Source organism: Rhineura floridana, chromosome 1 (assembly GCF_030035675.1).
Source record: "Rhineura floridana isolate rRhiFlo1 chromosome 1, rRhiFlo1.hap2, whole genome shotgun sequence".
NCBI lineage: Eukaryota > Metazoa > Chordata > Lepidosauria > Squamata > Rhineuridae > Rhineura > Rhineura floridana.
In genome coordinates, this window is record NC_084480.1 from 50,897,291 (window position 1) to 50,919,274 (window position 21,984).

Sequence of the window (21,984 nt, forward strand, 5' to 3'; positions counted from 1 at the left end):
AGTAAATATGCACAGAATCATACAGTTATATGAGTTTGTAGTAGCATGCATATTATTAGATTCTGACACAACAGTGGGTAAACCTGGGCTTTTTCTATGAGGTATGCGTGGCAAAGAACTTACTAGTCATTGCATAATGGGGAGCTTCTCTCTCTTTCAAACTGCAGTCCATTAGCTAGAAAAACCAGTAATATGTAGTAAATCAGTTAGAATGGCTAAATAGGAAATGCAATATCTTTCATTTCTTTTGGTGTAAATTTCTGATAACCCCAATCCTGTTTATCTTTACCTGGAACCCAGTACCACTGTGCTCATTGGGGATTAGTCCCTAGACAGCGTGTTTAGAGTTACAATCTGAGTTACTCATAGAAATTGAAAGATTATTCCTGTCAAAATATCAGATTTCGTTACAACACAATAATCAAAATTCTGCTATCTCCTTAATAGACTCAGTAGAATTTGAGTCACCTGCTTTATAGGAACTCGTATGCAGAATTTGGAAATTATTTCCTCTGTGGTATAGAAAAATGCCCCTCCGTAAAAGAAAACAAAAAACCCCAGAAATCCACCCCATATGTAGTAGCCTATAATAAAATGTCTTAAGATGCAGTGGATAAGTCAGCTGTTAGGGTAAAAGTGACAGAGAGTTAACAATGTTAAACTTTTGAAGTCAGTGGCTTCAGTGTGCTGAGTGTTTTTCTTAAAGCTTGAGACATTGTTGATTGTTTAGTTTAGCTACAGCTGTTTATGTCAAGAAGCAAAAACTATACCTTCCAGTCCTAAGTGAATACAGGTGCATCCAGTTAAAGTCAGATGAGTATTTATTTTTCAAAGGAGTCAAAGTGTTTTGATCATATCATTTTCCAGTATTAGGATGCCACTGTCTCATTATAGATTCAGTTCCTAATCGCTCGCTTAAAGAAGTATAGAGCTGCTTCAAAGTGCTTTTGCAAAGGACTATTACCTGCTTATCAGCTGATGAGCAAAGATTAAATCCTGCTGCCTTGGCTTGGGAACAGAGCACACAGCCAATGCAGGATGAAACCCGCCTATCAGCTGATGTCACCTGTGACATCAGTTGATGAGCTGCTGGGTGTGGTTTGGGAAAAATGGCATTGTGGGTCAAATTGGATCTCCTGAAGGGCCAAGACTGGCTAATGGGCAAGAGGTTCCCCACCCCTTGCCTAAAAATAGTCTTCATGTTCTCCCTTTTAGCACAGAAATGAATGCCAATGGGTTCAATACATGCAAATATGTAGGAGTTTCATGAAACATTTAATTCTTGTGATCCTTCTTTGTAGCGCGCATGGGGGGATTGCATCAAGACTATGGCATGGAGAGAAGACTGCTTTAACCTTTTACCCTCATCTCACTTCTGATCAGAATCAGATACGCCCCGTGGTTGCTATTTGTAATGATGGGAAAGCTTCCCTTCATGTCAGACTCCACTAACATTAGTGTTAAGTCAGAGATGGAGAACCTGTGTCCCTCCAGATCTTGCTGGACTCCATTTCCCATCAGCCGTTCTCAGCAGGGCCAGTGATCAGCAATGATGGAAGTTATAGTCCAACAATATGGGAGGCCACAGACTCCCCATTCTCTGAATTCAGTGTTGCAAAATCTCTTATAATTTCCATTTATGTTATTTTAAGTTTGATTTTTCTTAGTAGCCATTATAGACCAAAGCAAAATAATGTATGAGACTCCATTTATGTGGTTATTTTTTTACCTGGGTTTGTAGCCAAGCCTCAGTCTCTGCTTGTCTTTGAGGATTCTCCACTGATGTTTTCCTGCCTGCATCTGATAGCTTACAACTGTAATAATTGTTAAAGGAATGCATTAATTGGGATCATCAAAGATGCCAGCTGGTTTTTACATACCACTCATAAGGCATGATGCTGAACCATTAAATCCCATCCCATTACTTGGAACATTTAGTTAGCATCTATGGGTTTGGTTCCTTTATTTTCTTCCAGGTCAGATCCTGTGTTTGGTTCTGAGAAGCCTAAGAGCTGGTGTGGTGATTGCTTACAACTTTTAAAAAATAATTTCTTAAAATATATTTTATTACTACAGTATTACCAGTAAATTAAATTAGAGAGATCAAGAAATTCTAATATTAGAGTAAAAACATGATTTATAACAACTAAAATAATGAATGTGGATAGATATCATCTTGACGTGTATATGCCAGCTATGTTCCTCTTGGATCCTACCTCCATCATCTATTCTTTGTAACATTGTTGATTACTGTAATGTGCTTTACATAAGGCTGCCCTTGAAGACAGTCCCGAAACAACAGCTGGTGCAGAACACCATGGCCAGTCTCCTCATAGGGGTCGACTGTGGGAAGCACATACAATAAATATTCTGGCAAATGCATTAGCTGTTTCTGGGCCCTGATCAAGGCACTGGTTTTGGTTTAAAGCTTTTCATGGCTTGGAATCCACACTCATACCAACTGGGGTCTTTTTTTCCCCTATCAGTAACTGCCACACAGGGAACTGAGTTTCAGGGCAGTCACAGCTGGGGAGGGAAGGATTAAAGCTCTCCTTGCCGCACTCTGAGATCCTGGTCTAAACTGGGGAAAGGGGCTCACTTACTTTTGAAAAAGAAAAAAAATACTTTTGTAGGTATTAAGCTTTCCAGGGCTTTGAGGATTCTACTGATGCCTCCTTGATATGGTTATATTAGTTTATTTATAGCTCTCTTGGCATATATATAGATTTATTTATATTTTATGATGTTTTCACATATATTGTGGTGAGCTGCCTCCAACAGTCACTTACTGAGGGGAAAATTTAGCATGCTCTTTCCAAGGATCGTCAGTTTCTTTCCAGTTTGTTAGACGTCCAGCACACGAAAAGCACTGCACAATGTCCTTCTTCCCTACAAAAAGCCAATTTATACAATAACGTAGTTCATTCTTGTATTTAACCATTCACCAAGTCACCCCCGGTGACCAGGAATTCCACAAAGGCAACTGCATAGAATTCCCCCTGGTTGCCTGAGTGGGCTGAGGAAGGAGGGGCAGAGCTCTTTGTTTCTTCTTCGTCTTCTTCAGTCTACTTGGCTTCCACACTGTCTGTGGAGGAGCACACTTCAGTTCCTCTATGGCTAGTCTGGAAAACACAACAGACTGGTAGCTCTCTTGTTCTCCTTTGTCAGCCCACTGTGATTCTAGCCTGTTGTGTTTTGGGTTGGTTTTTTTTACCAGCTTGCATTTTACTCACAATAGGAGCACTCTTATAAGTAAGAAGAAGGCAAATAAACTTTTTTCAGACTAGCACCTTTTGGAGTAACAAGGTTGGTTTATATATTCATATTATATAATTATGTTTTAAGCAAGAATGCTCTAAGTAGACGTAAAAAGTAGTTTAGGTTTCATTATGAGAACTTTGGGTGGTATACAATCCTAGTCCTACTCAGAGTAGACCTATTGAAGTTACTAGACATGACTAACAGGCTCATTAATTTTAATGGGTCTACTCTGAGTAGGACTTAGTTGACTACAACCCTTTATCTTTAATCTTTCCAGCACACTACAATCTTGTCTCAGCGGTTATCAGTTTGCTAGTATTGGATTAACAGTTAGAGTGCTGGATGTAGACCAAGAAGAAGTTCAAATCCCTGCTCAGCACTGAAGTTCACTGGGCTAATCATTCAGTCACTTTCCTTCAGCAGACAACACAACCCCTGATCCTGTAACAGATTTCCAATGAAAGAGACTGCTTCATTCCCCCTCAGCCCCCCAGGCTGCTTCCAATGCAATATGGTCAGAGCCAAATCTTTCTCCATTCTCCCTGTTTATGTAAGAGAGAAACTGTTGTTCTATCCTTCCCACTAGCTGGAGGGTGTCACCACCCTCCAGCTAGTGGGAGGCTGTTTTGAAGTCTAAAAAGTGATTCCTTTAAGGAAAGCATCTCCAGACATTAAGAACATTAATATTATTTTGTCAAGTCCCTAACAATCCATTAAATTGTCAGACAAAACTATAGCAATAGCCCCTTCCATTCCCAATCAAGACAGGCCAGATGCATAACACCACTGAAGAGCTTTCAAGTATATAATGTAAAAGGAAGAATCTCTGATCCAGCAAGGACATATTTCACATATGCCATGGGAACTGGGGGAAAGGGGCTGGAATCCCTACATATGGCACCTAGGGTGCTGGTACTGACTGAGCCAGAGATTCTCAAATATAGAACTGCATTGTGTCGATCAGGCTGTGCATTATTATCTATTCTTCACTCCCACTCAACATAATTAGTGCTGCTAAAGAAACCAGTGCCAGAGGTCTTCATCAAGGCAGTGTGTTGCAGGCAATGGGACAAAGATGCATACATGGAGCAGTCCACCCACCCACCCATCCAGAAGCACTTCCTCATGAAAGTTCTGCATGCATGATGAGATATGGGCACCAAGCTGTCCCTATAGGGCTCTGGGCAAGAAATAAGCAAGCTTATTATGACCTAAAATCCACTTACATATGAAGGCCTATAATGCCAACAAAAGTGACAAGTGACTGACCTGTATAGAAATATCCTGCTTTGGCCAGAGTAGTGGCATCAGCATGTGCATCTTGTGGCCAAGTTTTAAAAGAATCCAGCCGGATATCTTCATCCTCATAGATGTTCAAAATCCCCGGTTCTGAATCCCCTTTTGCAACCCAAAACACATGTTAGAAAAACCTGAAATACTGTCAATTTGTTTTAAAATGGCCAAGTGCAGGAAACTGGAAGGAATCACTCCCACAATGTCCTTTTATCATGTGTATGCAAAAGCCTACACAGAGTTAGGTTCATTTAATCCACTGAAATAAACGAGCTCAAGTGCACCTGTCTCCTTGTGTAAGATTGGCTTATAAAAGAATATCATTTCAATATGGGTTGAAATAGCCTAGCTTGTAGTTCTTGAACAGGGCAGAATCTGACAAGGAAGATTTTTACAACTATGTGAAAAATTGACTATGAAATGCCGTTATCGTCACCACCACAGGAAGAATACCAATAATAATGCAAAGGCTACAAAAAGGTTGTGAGTCTGTGCAATGTGCTTCTGTGTGCATGAGAAAGCAACTCATTTTCAGTTCCAGCTACAGCTCCTCATACAACATCAGTGCTGCTCAAGAGGGTCCCCGATTCCCAGACGTGGGGGCACAAGGAGCTGAAGTAGGAAGAGGGAGGTCTAAAAAGCTTCACGTGTAGCCTTTTGGATTCCAGCCAAATAATAATAAAGATGATGGTGATGATGATGTCATAGGCCTAGAATTATATTTCCATCATGTACCTGTATTAGAAGGCAGTATCTTCTGGTAGGAGGTTGCAAACTGCTTTCCCTAAACAAAATATACAGCTAAAATTAGTATAGCCTTCTCTTTATGATTACTTTGATACTTCAGCTGCCTGAATGGGTTGCAATCCCATGTAGCAATCTTTTTGCATGCATTGAATTAAATTTACTAGTGCAGACATTGCCATGAGGACTGTCCAGTAACCATTCCTTAATCTGCCACAGGTTTGACCAATAGGAGATACTTTATGCTAGGCTATGCAAGAAAAAAACAGGATTGGTACTAAGACCACAAGCTGAGGCTGCGCTGAGGAGAAAGAACTGGACCTGTGCTGAACCTACCAACTATATGATAAATTAAAATATTGTTGGAAGAAATTGATCATCCACCATTCCACTAGATCAAGCTTTACAAATATTTGACATCTCTTGAAAGAATTACATCCTCACACAAGAATCGGGTAACCTGACTTGGGTCACCCACAAACAAGAGTGGAAATGTCACACTATAACTGCAGTGCAGTTCTACGCATGTTTACTTGGAGCTAAGTCCCTTTGTATGCAATGGACCTTATTCCCTACTAGTGGGGCTGAATCCTATACATGCTTACTTGGGAGTGACTCCCACTGAACTGGACAGGACTTATTTCTAAGTAAACATACATAGGCTTGTGTTGTAAGTATGTAAAACTGGATTAATGGCCAATGGCCAAATATATTATCCCTCAATAGCCAACAGTTCAGCTTAACTACAGCTGGAAGTAAGAGCATTTTCGCACACAAGACTTGCCTTTGACCTTTCCTTTCACTAGACACAGAATGCAGATGAGACCCAGTTTAAACTGATGAGACCCAGTTTAAATTCTAGCCAATGTAGGTTTCATATTTTAATCAGAGATGCAGGAAATGCAATTTATGCATGAAAAGGGGCTAAAACTCTGTTTAATCTCTGTGTACAATTAACAACTTGAAATGCCTTCAGTCAGGCCCAGCATCACCATGTAGCAGCAACAGGCAGCTGCTAGAGCTACATCACCTCAGGAGGACCCACTGATGGTATTCCCGAGTCCTCAGTTAAAAATATGTTTTCAGAGCTCAGCCCAGATGATTACCATTTTAATTTCCCATAAACTGCCATTGGGGATTCATTTACATTTCCCACAGTGCCTCAGAACAATACTACATCAGGAGCATTGTGGGAAATTAAATGACAGTTGTCCAGAATTGAGGAGGCCCACTGGCATGGGAGGGAGGCCAGGGCACTACGTCTATGGCCCCCATAAGCCTGTATCCATCCTTCTTTTAACTAACATTTTGTTCACATGAATAAATTTTATTACAATAAGGTACGTTTATTTGCACTTTTGACACTATTTTGAAGGCTTTATCAACTTAGTTCTCAATAGCCTCAATAGACCAGAAGCCAGATATGAATCTTTAGCATATCAGATTACAGATATGGCAATGGGATTTCTAAACAATTGCCTCTAATTCTACCCCTCAAAATTCACTTTTTGCAGGGCCACCATTTGCAGGGTCAGCGTGCAGCCAAGTCATTTGAGAAATCAAGCAGTAATAATACAGATGCTAACATTTCAATACAATAATGACAAAATAATACCGTAACGCCAACAAATCCACAATAACTTTGAATATACTCTTTAATTTCATCTTTGGACTTCTCCTTTTGAAGAAACTCACATCTATAAAACAAAACAAAATATTATGGGCAATTGATTCATACATTTTAAAATAACCAGGAAGATTTCTAATATTAAAAATAACTGTGTCAATTAGTTGATTTCAATGTTTTAGTATGAATAAATGAGGTGCTTGTAAAAAGATAACTATTAATCACTATAGGTCTGTAAGGATTCATCTTTCAGAAAAGCGACAGTCCTCAAGAGGTTATAAACCTTGTTTTATTCAAGAATGGCATGGCTTTTAAAACATGCAAGTGTACATCCAGACCAGAGCATAGCAATTTGGAGTGCTATGTCATCGATATCATGATTTCATCATGCTCTACTGTTTGCTGACAATCAGATCCAGCAGTGATGTCTTGGTTCTTAACCACTGCATAGGCAGCCGCTCAGACTATTCATCCATATAGTTCCCTGCTGTCTACCTTGAACAGCAACAGCTTTCCAAGAACTCAGCCAGAGATCTTTCATATCACCTGCTGAGGATCATATTTAACTGGAGATGCCAGGGATTGAACCTGAGACCTTTTGCATGCAAAGCATATGCCCTACCACTGAGCTACGGTTCCTTCTGCATCCCCACAACACAATGGAGGATATGGGACTCCAATTTACTCTTCGGCCAGTAATTATTCTTGAGTAATGATATATAAGACCAAAACCCAGCTAGGGAACATAGATCTTAGAGATTTCAAGTCATGTGGCTAAGTCACTTTGTTATCATGTCTAGAGAACGTATTAAAGCTGACTGACTGATCTTGGACCAGTCACTCTCTTTCAGCCTAACCTGCCTCACAGGGTTGTCATGAGATTAAAATGGGGAGGAGGAACCACATACGGCATCTTGAACTTCTTGGAAGAAATGTGGGATATAAATGTAATAACAATAAAATAAATGAAAATGTTAGCCATAATGTAGCATCCATCAGCATAAAGGGACCTTAAAATGGCCCTGAAAATTACACTTTTGCATGTTCTTTCCAAGGATCATCGCCTTCTTCCCAATTTCCCAAACATCCACTGCAGGCAAAGCACTGAACTGTGTCTTTTATACCTGGAAGTAAAAAAAATTACACATATCTGAGATACTCTCCCATGCCTTGGCATTTTCAAGATTGCTTGCCACTAGAAAAAAACACCAGAGAATCTGCTGAGTAAAAAGTTACTCGGTAGGGTTGTTGTTACTGTTAGTGTATAGTATCTTCTCGCCAGGTGGCACTCTGGTTACTTTACAAAACACAGTAACATTCATTCTGTACCCTAAGCACTAACACAAAACAATAAAGTCTGTGTACACATCATACATTTAAAGCACATCCCCCCATCAAGAATTCTGGCAACTGTAGTTTGTTAAAGGTGTTGGGAACTGTTGTTCTGTGAGGAGTAAACCACAGTTCCCAGGATTCTTGGGGAGAGAGCTTTAAATGTATGGCGTATACGCAGTCCAAATTATACTGAAATATTAACTCAAATCAAATCAAATCAAATTTTATTATGCGGTCATAGACCCACAATACAAATGATTAAGCAGTCAGTTAAACAAACAAGATTAAAACCAAATACAGTATTAACAATAATAATTTAGCAAGAGGCCAGGGTAGTACAGATTGGCCTTTTCTGTAAAGTCTGAGCTACATAGAGAAACTAATTCAGTAGTGTCTTTATGAAATATTAACTTACTTTTTTAAAAAGAACGGGTGAGAAATATATGCTAAAGAAGAACCAGTAGTGACTTCCTAAAAGCAGATGAAGGACAAAGCACAGTATTCATACCCTTTTTAAGGTCAGGAGCAAAGCTAAATAATCTGGAGTTCCCATGATCAGCCATAGCAAAGGCACAATTACCAGCTAACCAAACACATGATGGCACGATCCCCCGAAAGTAAAGAATACTGGAAAACAAAGTCTGGGACATCATTAAAGGGCAGCAAATTGTAACTGCCTGTTTTACTTTTACTAAGCTATAGCTCAACATTTGGACATTCTGCCTCAGGCACCAATATAGTGTTATGAGCATGGGGGTTGGGATGGATGATTCCTGTGGGTCCACTTTCCAGCCTCTGATTTGGAATCCTGTGCCTTGGAATGAGGAACTGTCTGCTGGTCAAATGAGTCTTTTGTTAACCATATAGATTGGTCAGGTAAGATAATGGGCCGATCAGTTGCCTAGCAATGGGGAATGGGCCAGGGAGACCCTTTTTGTCATTGAAAAAGGAGAGTTTTGTGCTTGTAGTTTTGTGTCTAGAGAATTGCTCGGGCTGCACGCAGGCAGAAAGGCTGGCTCTCTGCATCATGGCTATAGGATGCCCCTGCACCCAGATGGAAAAGCTGGTTATTAGACTGCTGATGTATTGAACCCCTCCATCCTTGAGCTCAGGTTGGAATGTGTGTAAATAAACCATATTTCATAAAGACACTGCAGTCTCCGCTGACCTTCTTCCCAAAAGAAACCAAACCTTGGATGGGCACAGGGACCCCCGAAACCTCACCGCTCAGAGAATTGGGGGAAGCGCACAACAATATCTTGAGATACTGTAGGACATAGGATGACACAGATTACCAGACATGTGTAGCTCTCTTCTGGAGCAATATTTACATGTAAATAAACATGTGGGGGAGCAGGGGCAATGAGCACATTAGCTACACACGCAGACACACTTACTTGCTGTTCCAACTTGAGTGCTTCCTTGTTTTCATGGAAGCTCCCTGCATGTTTTAGAATCCTAATTTTTCAGGGTTCTAAACTGCACTGGATACTGGTACAGCACAGTTGGGAAGAGAGCCTGGCTGGGAGTCCAAAGTCTGTGAGTTCAAATCCCCGCTTGTGTTTCCTGGGTGTAAAGCGCCAGCTAAAGATCACCCCCACAGCGAGTGGCTCAGGGGTTACGTGCCCTACCTGTGCAGCTGTGAGCAAGCTGCATAGTCCCAAGGAGCCCAGTTGCCCCCCAGCTGGCAGTTGCGGACAAGGAAGGGGCTGGCTTGTGCAGCTGTGGCAAGCTGAGCAGGCCCTAGCCAGCTGGGGAGGACTAGCCTCAGAGGGAGGCAATGGTAAACCCCCTCTGAATACCGCTTACCATGAAAACCCTATTCATAGGGTGCCATAAGTCAGGATCGACTTGAAGGCAGTCCATTTCCATTTCCAAACTGCACTGGAAGCCTTCGCTAGTAGAGCAGGCTCCCTGCTTGAAACAGTAGACCTCCATGTTGGAGGAAGACGGGGATGATAATGGGGAGAAGAGTTAGCATGCTCAGTCACACTGTTCCCATTCACATGCTTCCTTCGCCGTATATATGATGCCCACATCAAATGTGGGCTAACAAACATCACACTGAAGCAACTCCCTTGCCAAGTAAGTTCTCTCAAATGAAGCAACTGGAATTTAATTTTCAAAAAAGGCTACACTGATTAAAATATGGAAATGGGAAACTACTGGAGGTACTTATTTTAGGAACCAGAAACATCCTTCTTGTGTATAATTTACCTATGAAGAAAAATCCAGCATTAGCTAGTAGAGCAGGCTGTGTCTCTGGGGCGTAGAATGGCCAGCAAGCAAACGATTCAAGCCTCACTTTTACATCTTTAAACCTCATTTTGATATCTGTAGAGGTCTTCCCCCAGATTCTGAACTCGAACCTCATACTTGGAGATGTTACCAACCTCTTTCCCTAAAATAAATTCACACACAGGCCAATGTCTCTTGTGTTCTGTGTAAGGAGATATGCTCATTTTTCTTGCGAGCAAAACTAACCCACAGCAATAGCACTGTATGGCCGTCTTCACGCCAGTGTGATAGAAGCCACCTGCTGCCATCTCTTGGGGAGCCCATGCTGACCTAGAATTGCCAGGCTGGAACAGGAAGGTTTTTAATCTTTTGGCTTCATTTCTCATTGTGGAATTAAACCCTCTTTGCAGCTGCCTGCGGATTTCCTGGTATTCGTTTTCCATTTCTTCTGCCAGCATGGAAAAATCAACATTCGGATGAGAGTAGGAAGATATGTCCAGCTCAGCGATGTGACTGCTAGGGCCTTCTGCAGAAGTCCCTTGGGTAGTCATTCTATTCAAAACAGAAAACAAGGCAACAAAGAGGTTATAAATAAATCACAAGTTATCCAAGTTTTGAATCTGAAGATTTGAATTTATACTCTGTTTTGTAATGTAGTATTAACATTTATTGGATTAATACCCCATCTTTCCTCCAGGGACCTCCAGGACAACATATATGACCCATGACACGGTGTGAAGATAGATAATATGGTAACAATCCTAAAGCTAGGTGTGGGTAGTGCCCAGATGAGATACTGGCTTGGGATAGGAACCTTGTGTTTTGAATACCTTGAAGTCTATTGCAGAAAGGTTGGATATACATAGTGGGCTGAAATTCTGTACTGAGGAGTAAACCCCATTGAACTCAAAGGGACTTACTTCTGAGTAGACCCCTATGGGATTTCAATATTAATCCTATCCTTACAGCAACCCAGTGAGATAGATTGGTCTTCGGACAGAGATGCAAACCCATATTTTCTTGAACTATATTCAACAATCTATCCACTCTACGATATATTTATTTATTACATGTATATACCGCCCCTTAGCCGAAGCTCTCTGGGCAGTTTACAGCAATTAAAAACATTAAAAACAAATATACAAATTTTAAAACACAAAAACAATTTAAAAACACAATTAAAATTTTTAAAAAATCAATTTAAAAATACATGCTAAAATGCCTGGGAGAAGAGGAAAGTCTTGACCTGGCGCCGAAAAGATAACAGTGTTGGCGTCAGGAGCACCTCGTCAGGGAGATCATTCCATAATTTGGGGGCCACCACTGAGAAGGCCTTGTCCCTTGTTGCCAGACTCCCAGCTTCCCTCCGAGTAGGCACCTGGAGGAGCACCTTTCATGTGGAGCGTAGTGTATGGGTGGGTTCGTATCAGGAGAGGCATTCCATCAGGTATTGTGGTCCCAAGCCATGTAAGGCTTTATAGGTTAAAACCAGCACCTTGAATCAAGCTCGGAAACATACAGGCAGCCAATGCAAGCGGGCCAGAATCGGTTTTATATGGTCAGACCGTCTGGTCCCTGTTACCAATCTGGCCACTGCATTTTGCACAAGCTGCAGTTTCCGAACCGTCTTCAAAGGCAGCCCCACGTAGAGCGCATTGCAGTAATTAATTTGGAGGTTACTAGAGCATGGACAACTGCAGAGAGGTTGTCCCTGTCCAGATAGGGCCGCAGCTGGGCCACCAACTGAAGTTGGTAGAAGGCACTCCGTGCCACCGAGGCTACCTGAGCCTCAAGTGACAGAGATGGTTCTAGGAGAACCCCCAAGCTACGAACCTGCTCCTTCAGGGGGAGTGCAACCCCATCCAGGACAGGTTGGACATCCACCATCCGGTCAGAAGAACCACCCACTAGCAGCATCTCAGTCTTGTCTGGATTGAGCCTCAGTTTATTAGCCCTCATCTAGTCCATTGTTGCAGCCAGGCACTGGTTCAGCGCATTGACAGCCTCACCTGAAGAAGATGAAAAGGAGAAATAGAGCTGCGTGTCATCAGCATACTGATGGCAACACACTCCAAAGCTCCGGATGACCACACCCAATGGTTTCATGTAGATGTTGAACAGCATGTGGTATAGGTTCTTTACAGCAGGGGTGAGGAATCTGTGGCCTTCCCAGTGTTGTTGTGCAGCAACTCCCATAATCCCAGATCATTGGCCATTCTTGCTGGGGCTAATGGGAGTTGGAATCCAACAACATCTGGAGACCTAGGTTAGCCTCCCCTGCATATGCCTCGTTCCTCTCTCCCTCTCTCTCTCTCAAACAAGAATGTAACAAATAAGACAAGTGCATCATTCTTCATTTTCTTTCCTAGCATTAATTAGCAATTTCAGTTACACTGCACATTTTTTGTTTGTCTCCAATCTGAAATGCTAAGCAATTCAACACATAGCAAGAGTCTTCTTAGCATTTGCTCCTTTTTGTAGGGCAATTTGATATCAATCTCAGCCAAAAGAAGGATAATCCATTCCACTACCAGAAAGTTTCCTTCCTATTTTCAATCTCAGCAAATTGATTCGATGAAAGATACTGGGCCCAATCCACATGCACCTACTGACTAAATAGATAACCTTTTTCAGCAGAGGGGAAAGATCCCTGAACACGTCTAATAGTTTCTTGGTTAGTTTTGACTATACCAGTCACCTGTTTGAATCCAGACCCTCTTCTGCCTTCTAAAAAAGTGTTTGATGCTGTCAAAGCTGCCCATCTTAGTAAGTGTGCATTCATGTCTGATTCAGTATATCTAACCCTGCACACCACACATTCTCCAGAGCACATAGAATCCTTTTGTATCTATATTTTTATTGTCCTTTGCAAAAGGACAAAATTTTCAATGTATTCTCTGTTCTTAAGGGTCTAAGGCTGCAATCCAATACACACGTATCTGGGAGTAACACCCAATGGAGCTTACTTCTGAGTAGTCATGTATTGGATTCTACTGTTAGTCAACCACATTGTCGAGCTAGTTAAATCTCTGTGATTGGGTCAGTATTCTGTCATTATGCTACAAAACAAAATCTAGATTGTGTATTTGGATCTCTACATGAAAGGGTGCACCCACAAGGGGCCCTTTTAAGGGATTGCATGCATTAATTCAGTGCATTTAACTCCTATGGGGGCATATATGGCTGTTCATTGCAGTTTTGCCCATACAATTAGTGGAAGAAATGTAGCTTTCCATAGGCTATAATATAATACAATTAAAAGAAACACCTGGAACCTTGGCCTTACATTTGCCATTCCCAATCCTGCTGCTATTGGATCATCTCGATGCAAAGTCATCCCACCATACAAGAGGATTCTCCATATGTGGTCAAATGATTTCTACAGCTTCCTTTTTAATTCACTTTTTCAGCTTCCTTTTAATTCACTTCTCTAACCACCTCTTACCCACTTCTTGTAAAATAAAACAAGTCTAAAATTTCTCAACAGTGAGAATATAGGAAATGAGAAAACGTGATTGGTAAACAAGACTGCAGCGGGGAAAATTCTGTTGAAATAGGAGAAGAGAGTTAGTATGTAATGGAAGAATTCACACACGTTACTGTTATATGCCTTCAAGTCGATTACGACGTATGGCAACCCTATGAATCAGTGACTTCCAATAGCATCTGTCATGAACCACCCTGTTCAGATCTTGTAAGTTCAGGTCTGTGGCTTCCTTTATGGAATCAATCCATCTCTTGTTGGGTCCTCCTCTTTTTCTACTCCCTTCTGTTTTCCCCAGCAGTATTGTCTTTTCTAGTTAATCATGTCTTCTCATTATGTGTCCAAAGTATGATAACCTCAGTTTCATCATTTTAGCTTCTAGTGATAGTTCTGGTTTAATTTGTTCTAACACCCAATTATTTGTCTTTTTCACAGTCCATGGTATGTGCAAAGCTCTCCTCCAACACCACATTTCAAATGAGTTAATTTTTCTCTTATCCGCTTTTTTCACTGTCCATCTTTCACATCCATACATAGAGATTGGGAATACCATGGTCTGAATGATCCTGACTTTGGTGTTCAATGATACATCTTTGCATTTGAGAACCTTTTCTAGTTCTCTCATAGCTGCCCTCTCCAGTCCCAGTCTTCTTCTGATTTCTTGATTATTGTCTCCATTTTGGTTAATGACTGTGCCAAGGTATTGATAATCCTTGATAAGTTCAATGTCCTCACTGTCAACTTTAAAGTTACATAAATCTTCTATTGTCATTACTTTAGTCTTCTTGAAGTTCAGCTGTAGTCCTGCTTTTCTGCTTTCCCCTTTAACCTTCATCAGCATTAGTTTCAAATCATTACTGGTTTCTGCTAGTAGTATGGTATCGTCTGCATATCTTAAATTATTGATATGTCTCCCTCCAATTTTTACACCTCTTTCATCTTGGTCCAATCCCGCTTTCAGCATGATATGTTCTGAAACACAGTCAGAACCCTAAATGCAACAATACAGTGACTAGTACGCAGGGACAAAGAGAACAATTACAATAGTTATTGTATAGAAACAGAAGAGGATAACAAAAAGGGTAGAACAAGAACCCTATTCCAAAAGATTAGAGAAATTAGAGGGAAATTTAAACCAAGAGTAGGGATGTTGAATAATCAACAGGGGAACACAATGACTGACTGAGATGAAATAAAAGGAAGATGGAAGCAATACACTGAAGAACTCTATAAAAGAAATGCAAGGATGACAGATTCATTCATGGAAGAACTGTATCATGAAGAACCAAACATTTTAGAATGTGAGGTGAAAGCTACTCTTAAAATACTTGGAAGAAACAAATCACCAGGAACAGATGGCATACCAATAGAGTTGCTACAAGCTACTGAGACTGAATCTGTCCAAATTTTGACAAACATTTGTCAATATGGAAAACTAAACAATGCCCACAGATGTTAGTGGCTGTGAAATGTATCTGTTCCAGACAGACATGGACAGGGTTAAAACACACTTTGGAGCCCAAGGCTGCGGAGATGCCGAAGGCTGCAGCTGGCAGGACTGCTGCCAAAGCTATAAAAGTCCTTGGGAAACGTCTCTGAGGGTGGGGGGTGCATTTTCGAAAGTGAAGGCATAGAGGAACTTGTGTAGCTGCTTTTGGTTTATTGAATCAGTAAAAGGATTCATCTTACAAGACTCAACGTGTGTTGTCTCTATTTAATACATGCTGGTTTATACTGTGCTATACTGGCACACGCATAGCCTTAACAGGCACTTCGCAAATCCAACAAAGGGTTATGGGCCCAGTTTACCCAGTATAGCCAGTTAAACCAGTATAGTCCAGTGACAAGAGGTCCAGTGGAAGTGGACTGGTGTCTGGAGCAAAGGGAATCAGCTGTGGAAAAGCTGACTGAAGGAGTCTTCGGAGAGAAACAGTGAAGCAGTATCTGTGAAAAATGGCAGTTTCGCTTTCGCAAGGAATGCCACTGGAACACCTGAATGAAACAAACTACCTAGACTGGAGGCTAAGAATACAGGCGTTTCTCACAAAAGAAGATTTATGGAGCGTCGTAACGCAGGAACCCCCATCGGATCCGCCGCCAGCGCAGTGGGTGAGGCTGGATGAAAGGGCACGATCGTACATCATTCTGGCTGTAAGTGATTCACAGTTATTACACGTTCAAGATAAACAAACTGCTAAATTGGCTTGGAAAGCCTTGCATGAAGCTCATATTCGAAAAACAGCAAGTAGCAGAATACATCTAGCCAGAAAGCTATACCAACTCAGGCTAACAGATGCCGTTACGTTGTCTGAACATTTGTTGTGCATTTCAAAGCTTTTTGCTGAGTTACAAGAAAGAGACGTGATACATACGGAAATACAGAAAGTATACATAATCTTATCAATGCTGAATTCATCATGGGATAATCTGATAAGCTCCCTGGAAGCGCTGCCTGATACGGATTTGTCACTCCCATATGTGTCCGGAAAATTATTGCAGGAATGGGAGAGACGTCAGGATTCCATTGAACAGGAGAAAAGAGAAAAGCCAGAAAGGAGAACTGACAGAACTGAGTTAAATGCCAGGTCGTTTGGAACGAAGGCATGCTACAGATGTGGGTCACTAACACATATACAAAGAGACTGTGATTTGCGACAGAACAGGCAAAGGAGAAAACCATCGCAAGTGCAGCTGGTGAGTGCTGACGGAGGCGAAAGTAAAGACATTGACTGTGTAAAAGCAAAAAACAGTGATTGGATAATAGATTCGGGGGCTTCACACTGCTTAATAAGAGAAAAGACTTTGTTCAGAACCATGGTTCCAGCAACATCAGAAGTACAGTTGGCTGACGGAACAAGGAAACAGGTACTGGCAAAGGGGACAGTGAAATTGAGTGTTTTAAACACTGTAATGACAGACGTTTTGTATGTTCCAGATATCAAATGTAATATTCTGTCTGTGTCTAAACTAAATGCCATGGGGTATACTGTCATATTTAGAAACAAAACGTGTGAGCTGCGAGCAGGAGAAAATGTATGCTTGAAAGGGTTTCTCAGAGATTCCCTGTTTCATGTAAAACTAAACCCCATTGAAAATGAAAATGTAATGATGTTTTCAAACAAGAAGCCACATGACGACTGCATACACTCCTGGCATAGGAGGCTAGGGCATGCTAATTACGAACCAATTAGGAAAATGCCTAGCCTTTGTGCTGATATAACATTAAAGAAATGTGAGAAATATGTAGAGTGTGAGGTATGCAAACAAACAAAGGCAACAGTGGCTCCAAAACAGAAGGAAGCCGAGAGTCACACCAGTAAACCATATCAAACAATTCACATAGACCTGGCAGGACCATTCCAGAGGTCACAGGGTGGTGCCAGATATTTCTTAGTTATTGTTGATGAGTACACAAGATACTGTACAGTTTACCTGTTGCATTCCAAGAACGAAGCAGAAGGGAAACTGAAGCAGCTCATACATAGAGTGGAAGTGCAACATGGTATTCGCATACAGCAAATTCGATCAGACCAGGGTGGTGAATTTACCAGTAAGTCTTTGGTTCAATATTTTGAAAGAAATGGGATAAAACATGCTTTAACTGCACCATTCTCCCCGTTTCAAAATGGGCTGGCAGAGAGAAAAAACAGGTCTTTGCAGGATGCCACAAGAGCCATGATAAAAGATGCCAACCTAACAAATGCTTTTTGGGGAAAATGTCTGTTGTACGCGACACACATTCAAAACAGATTGATACACAGTGCAATCAACATGACACCCTATGAGAAACTATATGAAAAGAAACCTAAGCTCCAACACATTCTCAAGTTTGGTGCGATATGCTGGGTTCATGTCCCTAAAGGAAAGCGCAGAGGAAAATTGGCACCCAGGGCACAAAAAGGCATCATTATGGGTTTTCAGAATGCCTATTATAGGGTCTGGCTGCCACAAGAGAGGAGGGTGGTTTTTAGCAGGAGTGTGAAAGCCCAAGAGCAGAACTGGGATGATTCTGTGTCAGTTGAGCTAGAGCACACACAAAATAACACTGAGCAACAAGAGTAAGCTGTTAAGCAAGAAGAAGAAGAGGAACTAACTCATGATAGTCCAGAAACACACAGCAGCCCCAAACCAGAAATAACATTAAGGAGGTCTGAAAGATCTAATCTGGGGAAACCGCCGGACCGGTTTCAAGTCAGTCTCCTAACAACACAAAACATGCAAGGGTACACAGAGACACCAGAAAACATAAAAAATGATGAAACATTATACCTAACATGTTTCAAACCAAAAACGAATGCTAGCTGATGTGTTAACAAAACCATTGACTGAAGAGACACATAACAGGCTGTTAAACAGAATGGGAATGTGTATGGAAAAATCATAAAACTGTGTAAATGTATCAATAAAAGAATGGTTCAAAGAATGAAGAAAAATGAACTGTAAAACTGAAAGATGTAACATGTGAAATGTAAATGTGAAACAGAACAAATGTATATATGGTCATGTCTATTTGGAAGGTGGGGGATTGCTAGTGGCTGTGAAATGTATCTGTTCCAAACAGCCATGGACAGGGTTAAAACACACTTTGGAGCCCAAGGCCGCGGAGATGCCGAAGGCTGCAGCTGGCAGGACTGCTGCCAAAGCTATAAAAGTCCTTGGGAAACGTCTCTGAGTGTGGGGGGTGCATTTTCGAAAGTGAAGGCGTAGAGGAACTTGTGTAGCTGCTTTTGGTTTATTGAATCAGTAAAAGGATTCATCTTACAAGACTCAACGTGTGTTGTCTCTATTTAATACATGCTGGTTTATACTGTGCCATACTGGCACACGCATAGCCTTAACAGGCACTTCGCAAATCCAACAACAGACTGGAAGTGTTCAATATATATCCCAATTCCAAAGAAAGGGGATCCCAGGGAATGCAGTAATTATCGAACTATTGCCTTAATATCCCATCACAAAGGCTCTTACCATATATGGAGCTAGAAATGCCAGATGTCCAAGCTCGATTTAGAAAGAGGCACCAGAGATCATATCGCAAACATACGTTGGAAAATGGAATGGACCAAGGAATTTCAGAAGACAATCACCCTGTGCTTTATTGATTACAGCAAGGCCTTTGACTGTGTAGACCATGAAAAACTATGGAATACTTTAAAAGACATGGGGGTGCCACAGCATCTGATTGTCCTGATGCACAATCTATACTCTGGACAAGAGACTACTGTAAGGACAGAATATGGAGAAACTGATTGGTTCCCAATAGAAAAGGATGTGAGACAGAGGTGTATTTTATCACCCTATTTGTTTAATCTGTACACAGAACAAATCATACGGAAAGTGGGATTGGACCAAGATGAAGGAGGTGTGAAAATTGGAGGGAGGAATATGAATAATTTAAGATATGCAGACGATACCATACTATTAGCAGAAACCAGGAATGATTTGAAAAGAATGCTGATGAAAGTTAGAGGAAACCACAAAAGGACTACGGCTGAACGTTAAAAAGTCTAAAGTAATGACAACAGAAGATCTATGTAACTTTAAAGTTGACAATGAGGACATTGAACTTGTTAAGGATTATCAATACCTTGGCACAGTCATTAACCAAAATGGAGACAATAGTCAAGAAATCAGAAGAAGGCTAGGAATGGGGAGAGCAGCTATGAGAGAACTAGAAAAGGTCCTCAAATGCCAAGATGTATCACTGAACACCAAAGTCAGGATCATTCAGACCATGGTATTCCCAATCTCTATGTATGGATGTGAAAGTTGGTCAGTGAAAAAAGTGGGTAAGAGAAAAATCAACTCATTTGAAATGTGGTGTTGGAGGAGAGCTTTGAGCATACCATGGACTGCGAAACTGAAACTGAGGTTATCATACTTTGGACACATAATGAGAAGACATGATTCACTAGAAAAGACAATAATGCTAGGAAAAACTGAAAATGGGAATGGACTCCTTCAAGTCGATTCCGACTTATGGCGACCCTACAAATAGGGTTTTCAAGGTAAGCAATATTCAGAGGGGGTTTACCATTGCCTCCCTCTGAGGCCGAGAGGCAGTGACTGGCCCAAAGTCACCCAGTGAACTTCATGGCTATGTGGGGATTCGAACCTTGGTCTCCCAGGTCGTAGTCCAACACCTTAACCACTACACCACACGGGCTCTCAGGGAAAAACAGAAGGGAATAGAAAAAGAGGAAGGCCAAACAAGAAATGGATTGATTCCATAAAGGAAGCCACAGACCTGAACTTACAAAATCTGAACAGGGTGGTTCACAACAGATGCTCTTGGAGGTCACCGATCCATAGGGTCACCGTAAGTCGTAATAGACTTGAAGGCACATAACAACAACAGACGCAGGAGGCAGGAATGGTCTGGGGTCTCACAAGGGTTGCTACTTACTCAACAAACATACGATTCCTGCGTGCTGACACTAGGTGGCGCTGTTTCCCATCTGATGGGCTGTTCTCCAGGGAGAAACTGTCTGTTAGTGGCCCTTGCCACATCTCATGGTACTGAATTCCATCATTTAACTTTCTGTGTGCAATGTGAAATATTTCCTTTTGTCTGTCCTGAATCTCCCATAAAGGGCCAGCTTCACTGATTGACTCCATGCTCTAGTATTGTGAGAGAGGAAGAAAAAATTCTATTCACTTTTCCCACACTTGCATAATTTTATACGACTCCATCATGTTTTCACTCCCCCCCCCTTTATTAACTTTTTTCCCCTAAGGTAAAAAGCCTCAAATGCTGTAAATGTTCCTCACTGGGGAGTGTCTCCAGTCCCTTGATCACTTTGTTGCCATTTACTGCTCCTTTTCCAGCATTACAATATCCTTCTTAAGATACAGCAATCAGTAGTGGACACAATTTTTCAAAAGAACTGCCCATTTATTCATACTCTGTTTCCTGTTCTTGACCCTGTTACTGATCCAAGTCCACAATGTCTACCAGATCACCTCTATCCACATGCTTGCTCACACTCTCGAAAAACTCGGAAACGTTAGTAAGGTAGGACTTACATTTTTGCAGAACCTGTGTTGATTTATCTTGAACAAGATTTGCCCTTATATAAGCTTGATAAAATTCTTTAAAAATGTTTCCCACTAATTTAGCCAGAACAAACAATAAGCAAACTGGCCTACAATTTCCTGCATCCCGCCCCTTTTCAAAATTAGGGTGATGTCAGCCACTTTCCTGTTCAAGTCTTATAGACAAGTTACATATTTCTGTTACAAGATCAATTTCATTTCAGTTCGTTAAGGAGTCCATTATGAATAGTATATTCACTATATATTTTTTAAAAGTAAGTGAATGGATCAGATGGCACATTTGTATTGTAAGCATTAACTTCTAGGGAAAAATTAATCCCAGAATGCGCAACTACAAAAATACTATTTTTGGCATGGCTGGTAACTGAGAATGTTTGCTACAAACTGGGAGCTCAAACACTACAACTCTGGAAACTCAACACATAACTCTGTTTAGGATTGGGACTTACCTGTTTTCAGATTCTTGATTAAACGACTGCTTGTCACCAAAATGAGTTGTCTTACAAAGAAAACAGTGGTCTGCCAGCCTTCTCAACAAGAAGACATGAGCAGAAACACTTCTTGAAGAAACAAGGAAGTATGAAAGCAGAACTTAACAGATTGTACGCAGGTGACGCAAGAACAGTTACTTTGCTCTGTGTGAATTATCTGGTAATATTTACTACCACCAAGTACTGTGAGTAGCATTATTGCTTTGTTTGGGAAATTCCATAATAAGAAATATATTTAATACATTTGCAGAAAAATTAACTAGAAGTGTTTATTTTATAATGAAAATATTATTTATGCTGATAATGATATAAACACAACTTGATTTTTTTATCAGCTACAAAATTGTTTAAAAATCCACAAAAATAGGGTGAAAGGTCTACATTATTTTGCTGCTGATCCATTCTTCAATCCATCTCTGTCCCTTTTTGTCTGCCCATCCATTTGCAAGCTTACC

The 21,984-nt window shown here is 41.0% G+C and overlaps 1 protein-coding gene across 1 annotated transcript in view; it reads right to left on the bottom strand.

The window, feature by feature from the left end:
* The window catches only part of NAIP (NLR family apoptosis inhibitory protein), a 43,890-nt gene extending 22,301 nt beyond the window's left edge, over positions 1-21,589 (bottom strand). The window contains 11 exon segments of the mRNA XM_061621342.1: positions 124-175; positions 1,730-1,814; positions 2,790-2,889; positions 4,531-4,659; positions 5,290-5,338; positions 6,914-6,995; positions 7,959-8,049; positions 10,478-10,598; positions 10,600-11,050; positions 20,389-20,603; positions 21,488-21,589. Coding sequence (XP_061477326.1) covers positions 124-175; positions 1,730-1,814; positions 2,790-2,889; positions 4,531-4,659; positions 5,290-5,338; positions 6,914-6,995; positions 7,959-8,049; positions 10,478-10,598; positions 10,600-11,050; positions 20,389-20,600 — 1,372 coding nt within the window. The 5' untranslated portion in view covers positions 20,601-20,603; positions 21,488-21,589.
* Positions 21,590-21,984: the final 395 nt, after the last annotated feature.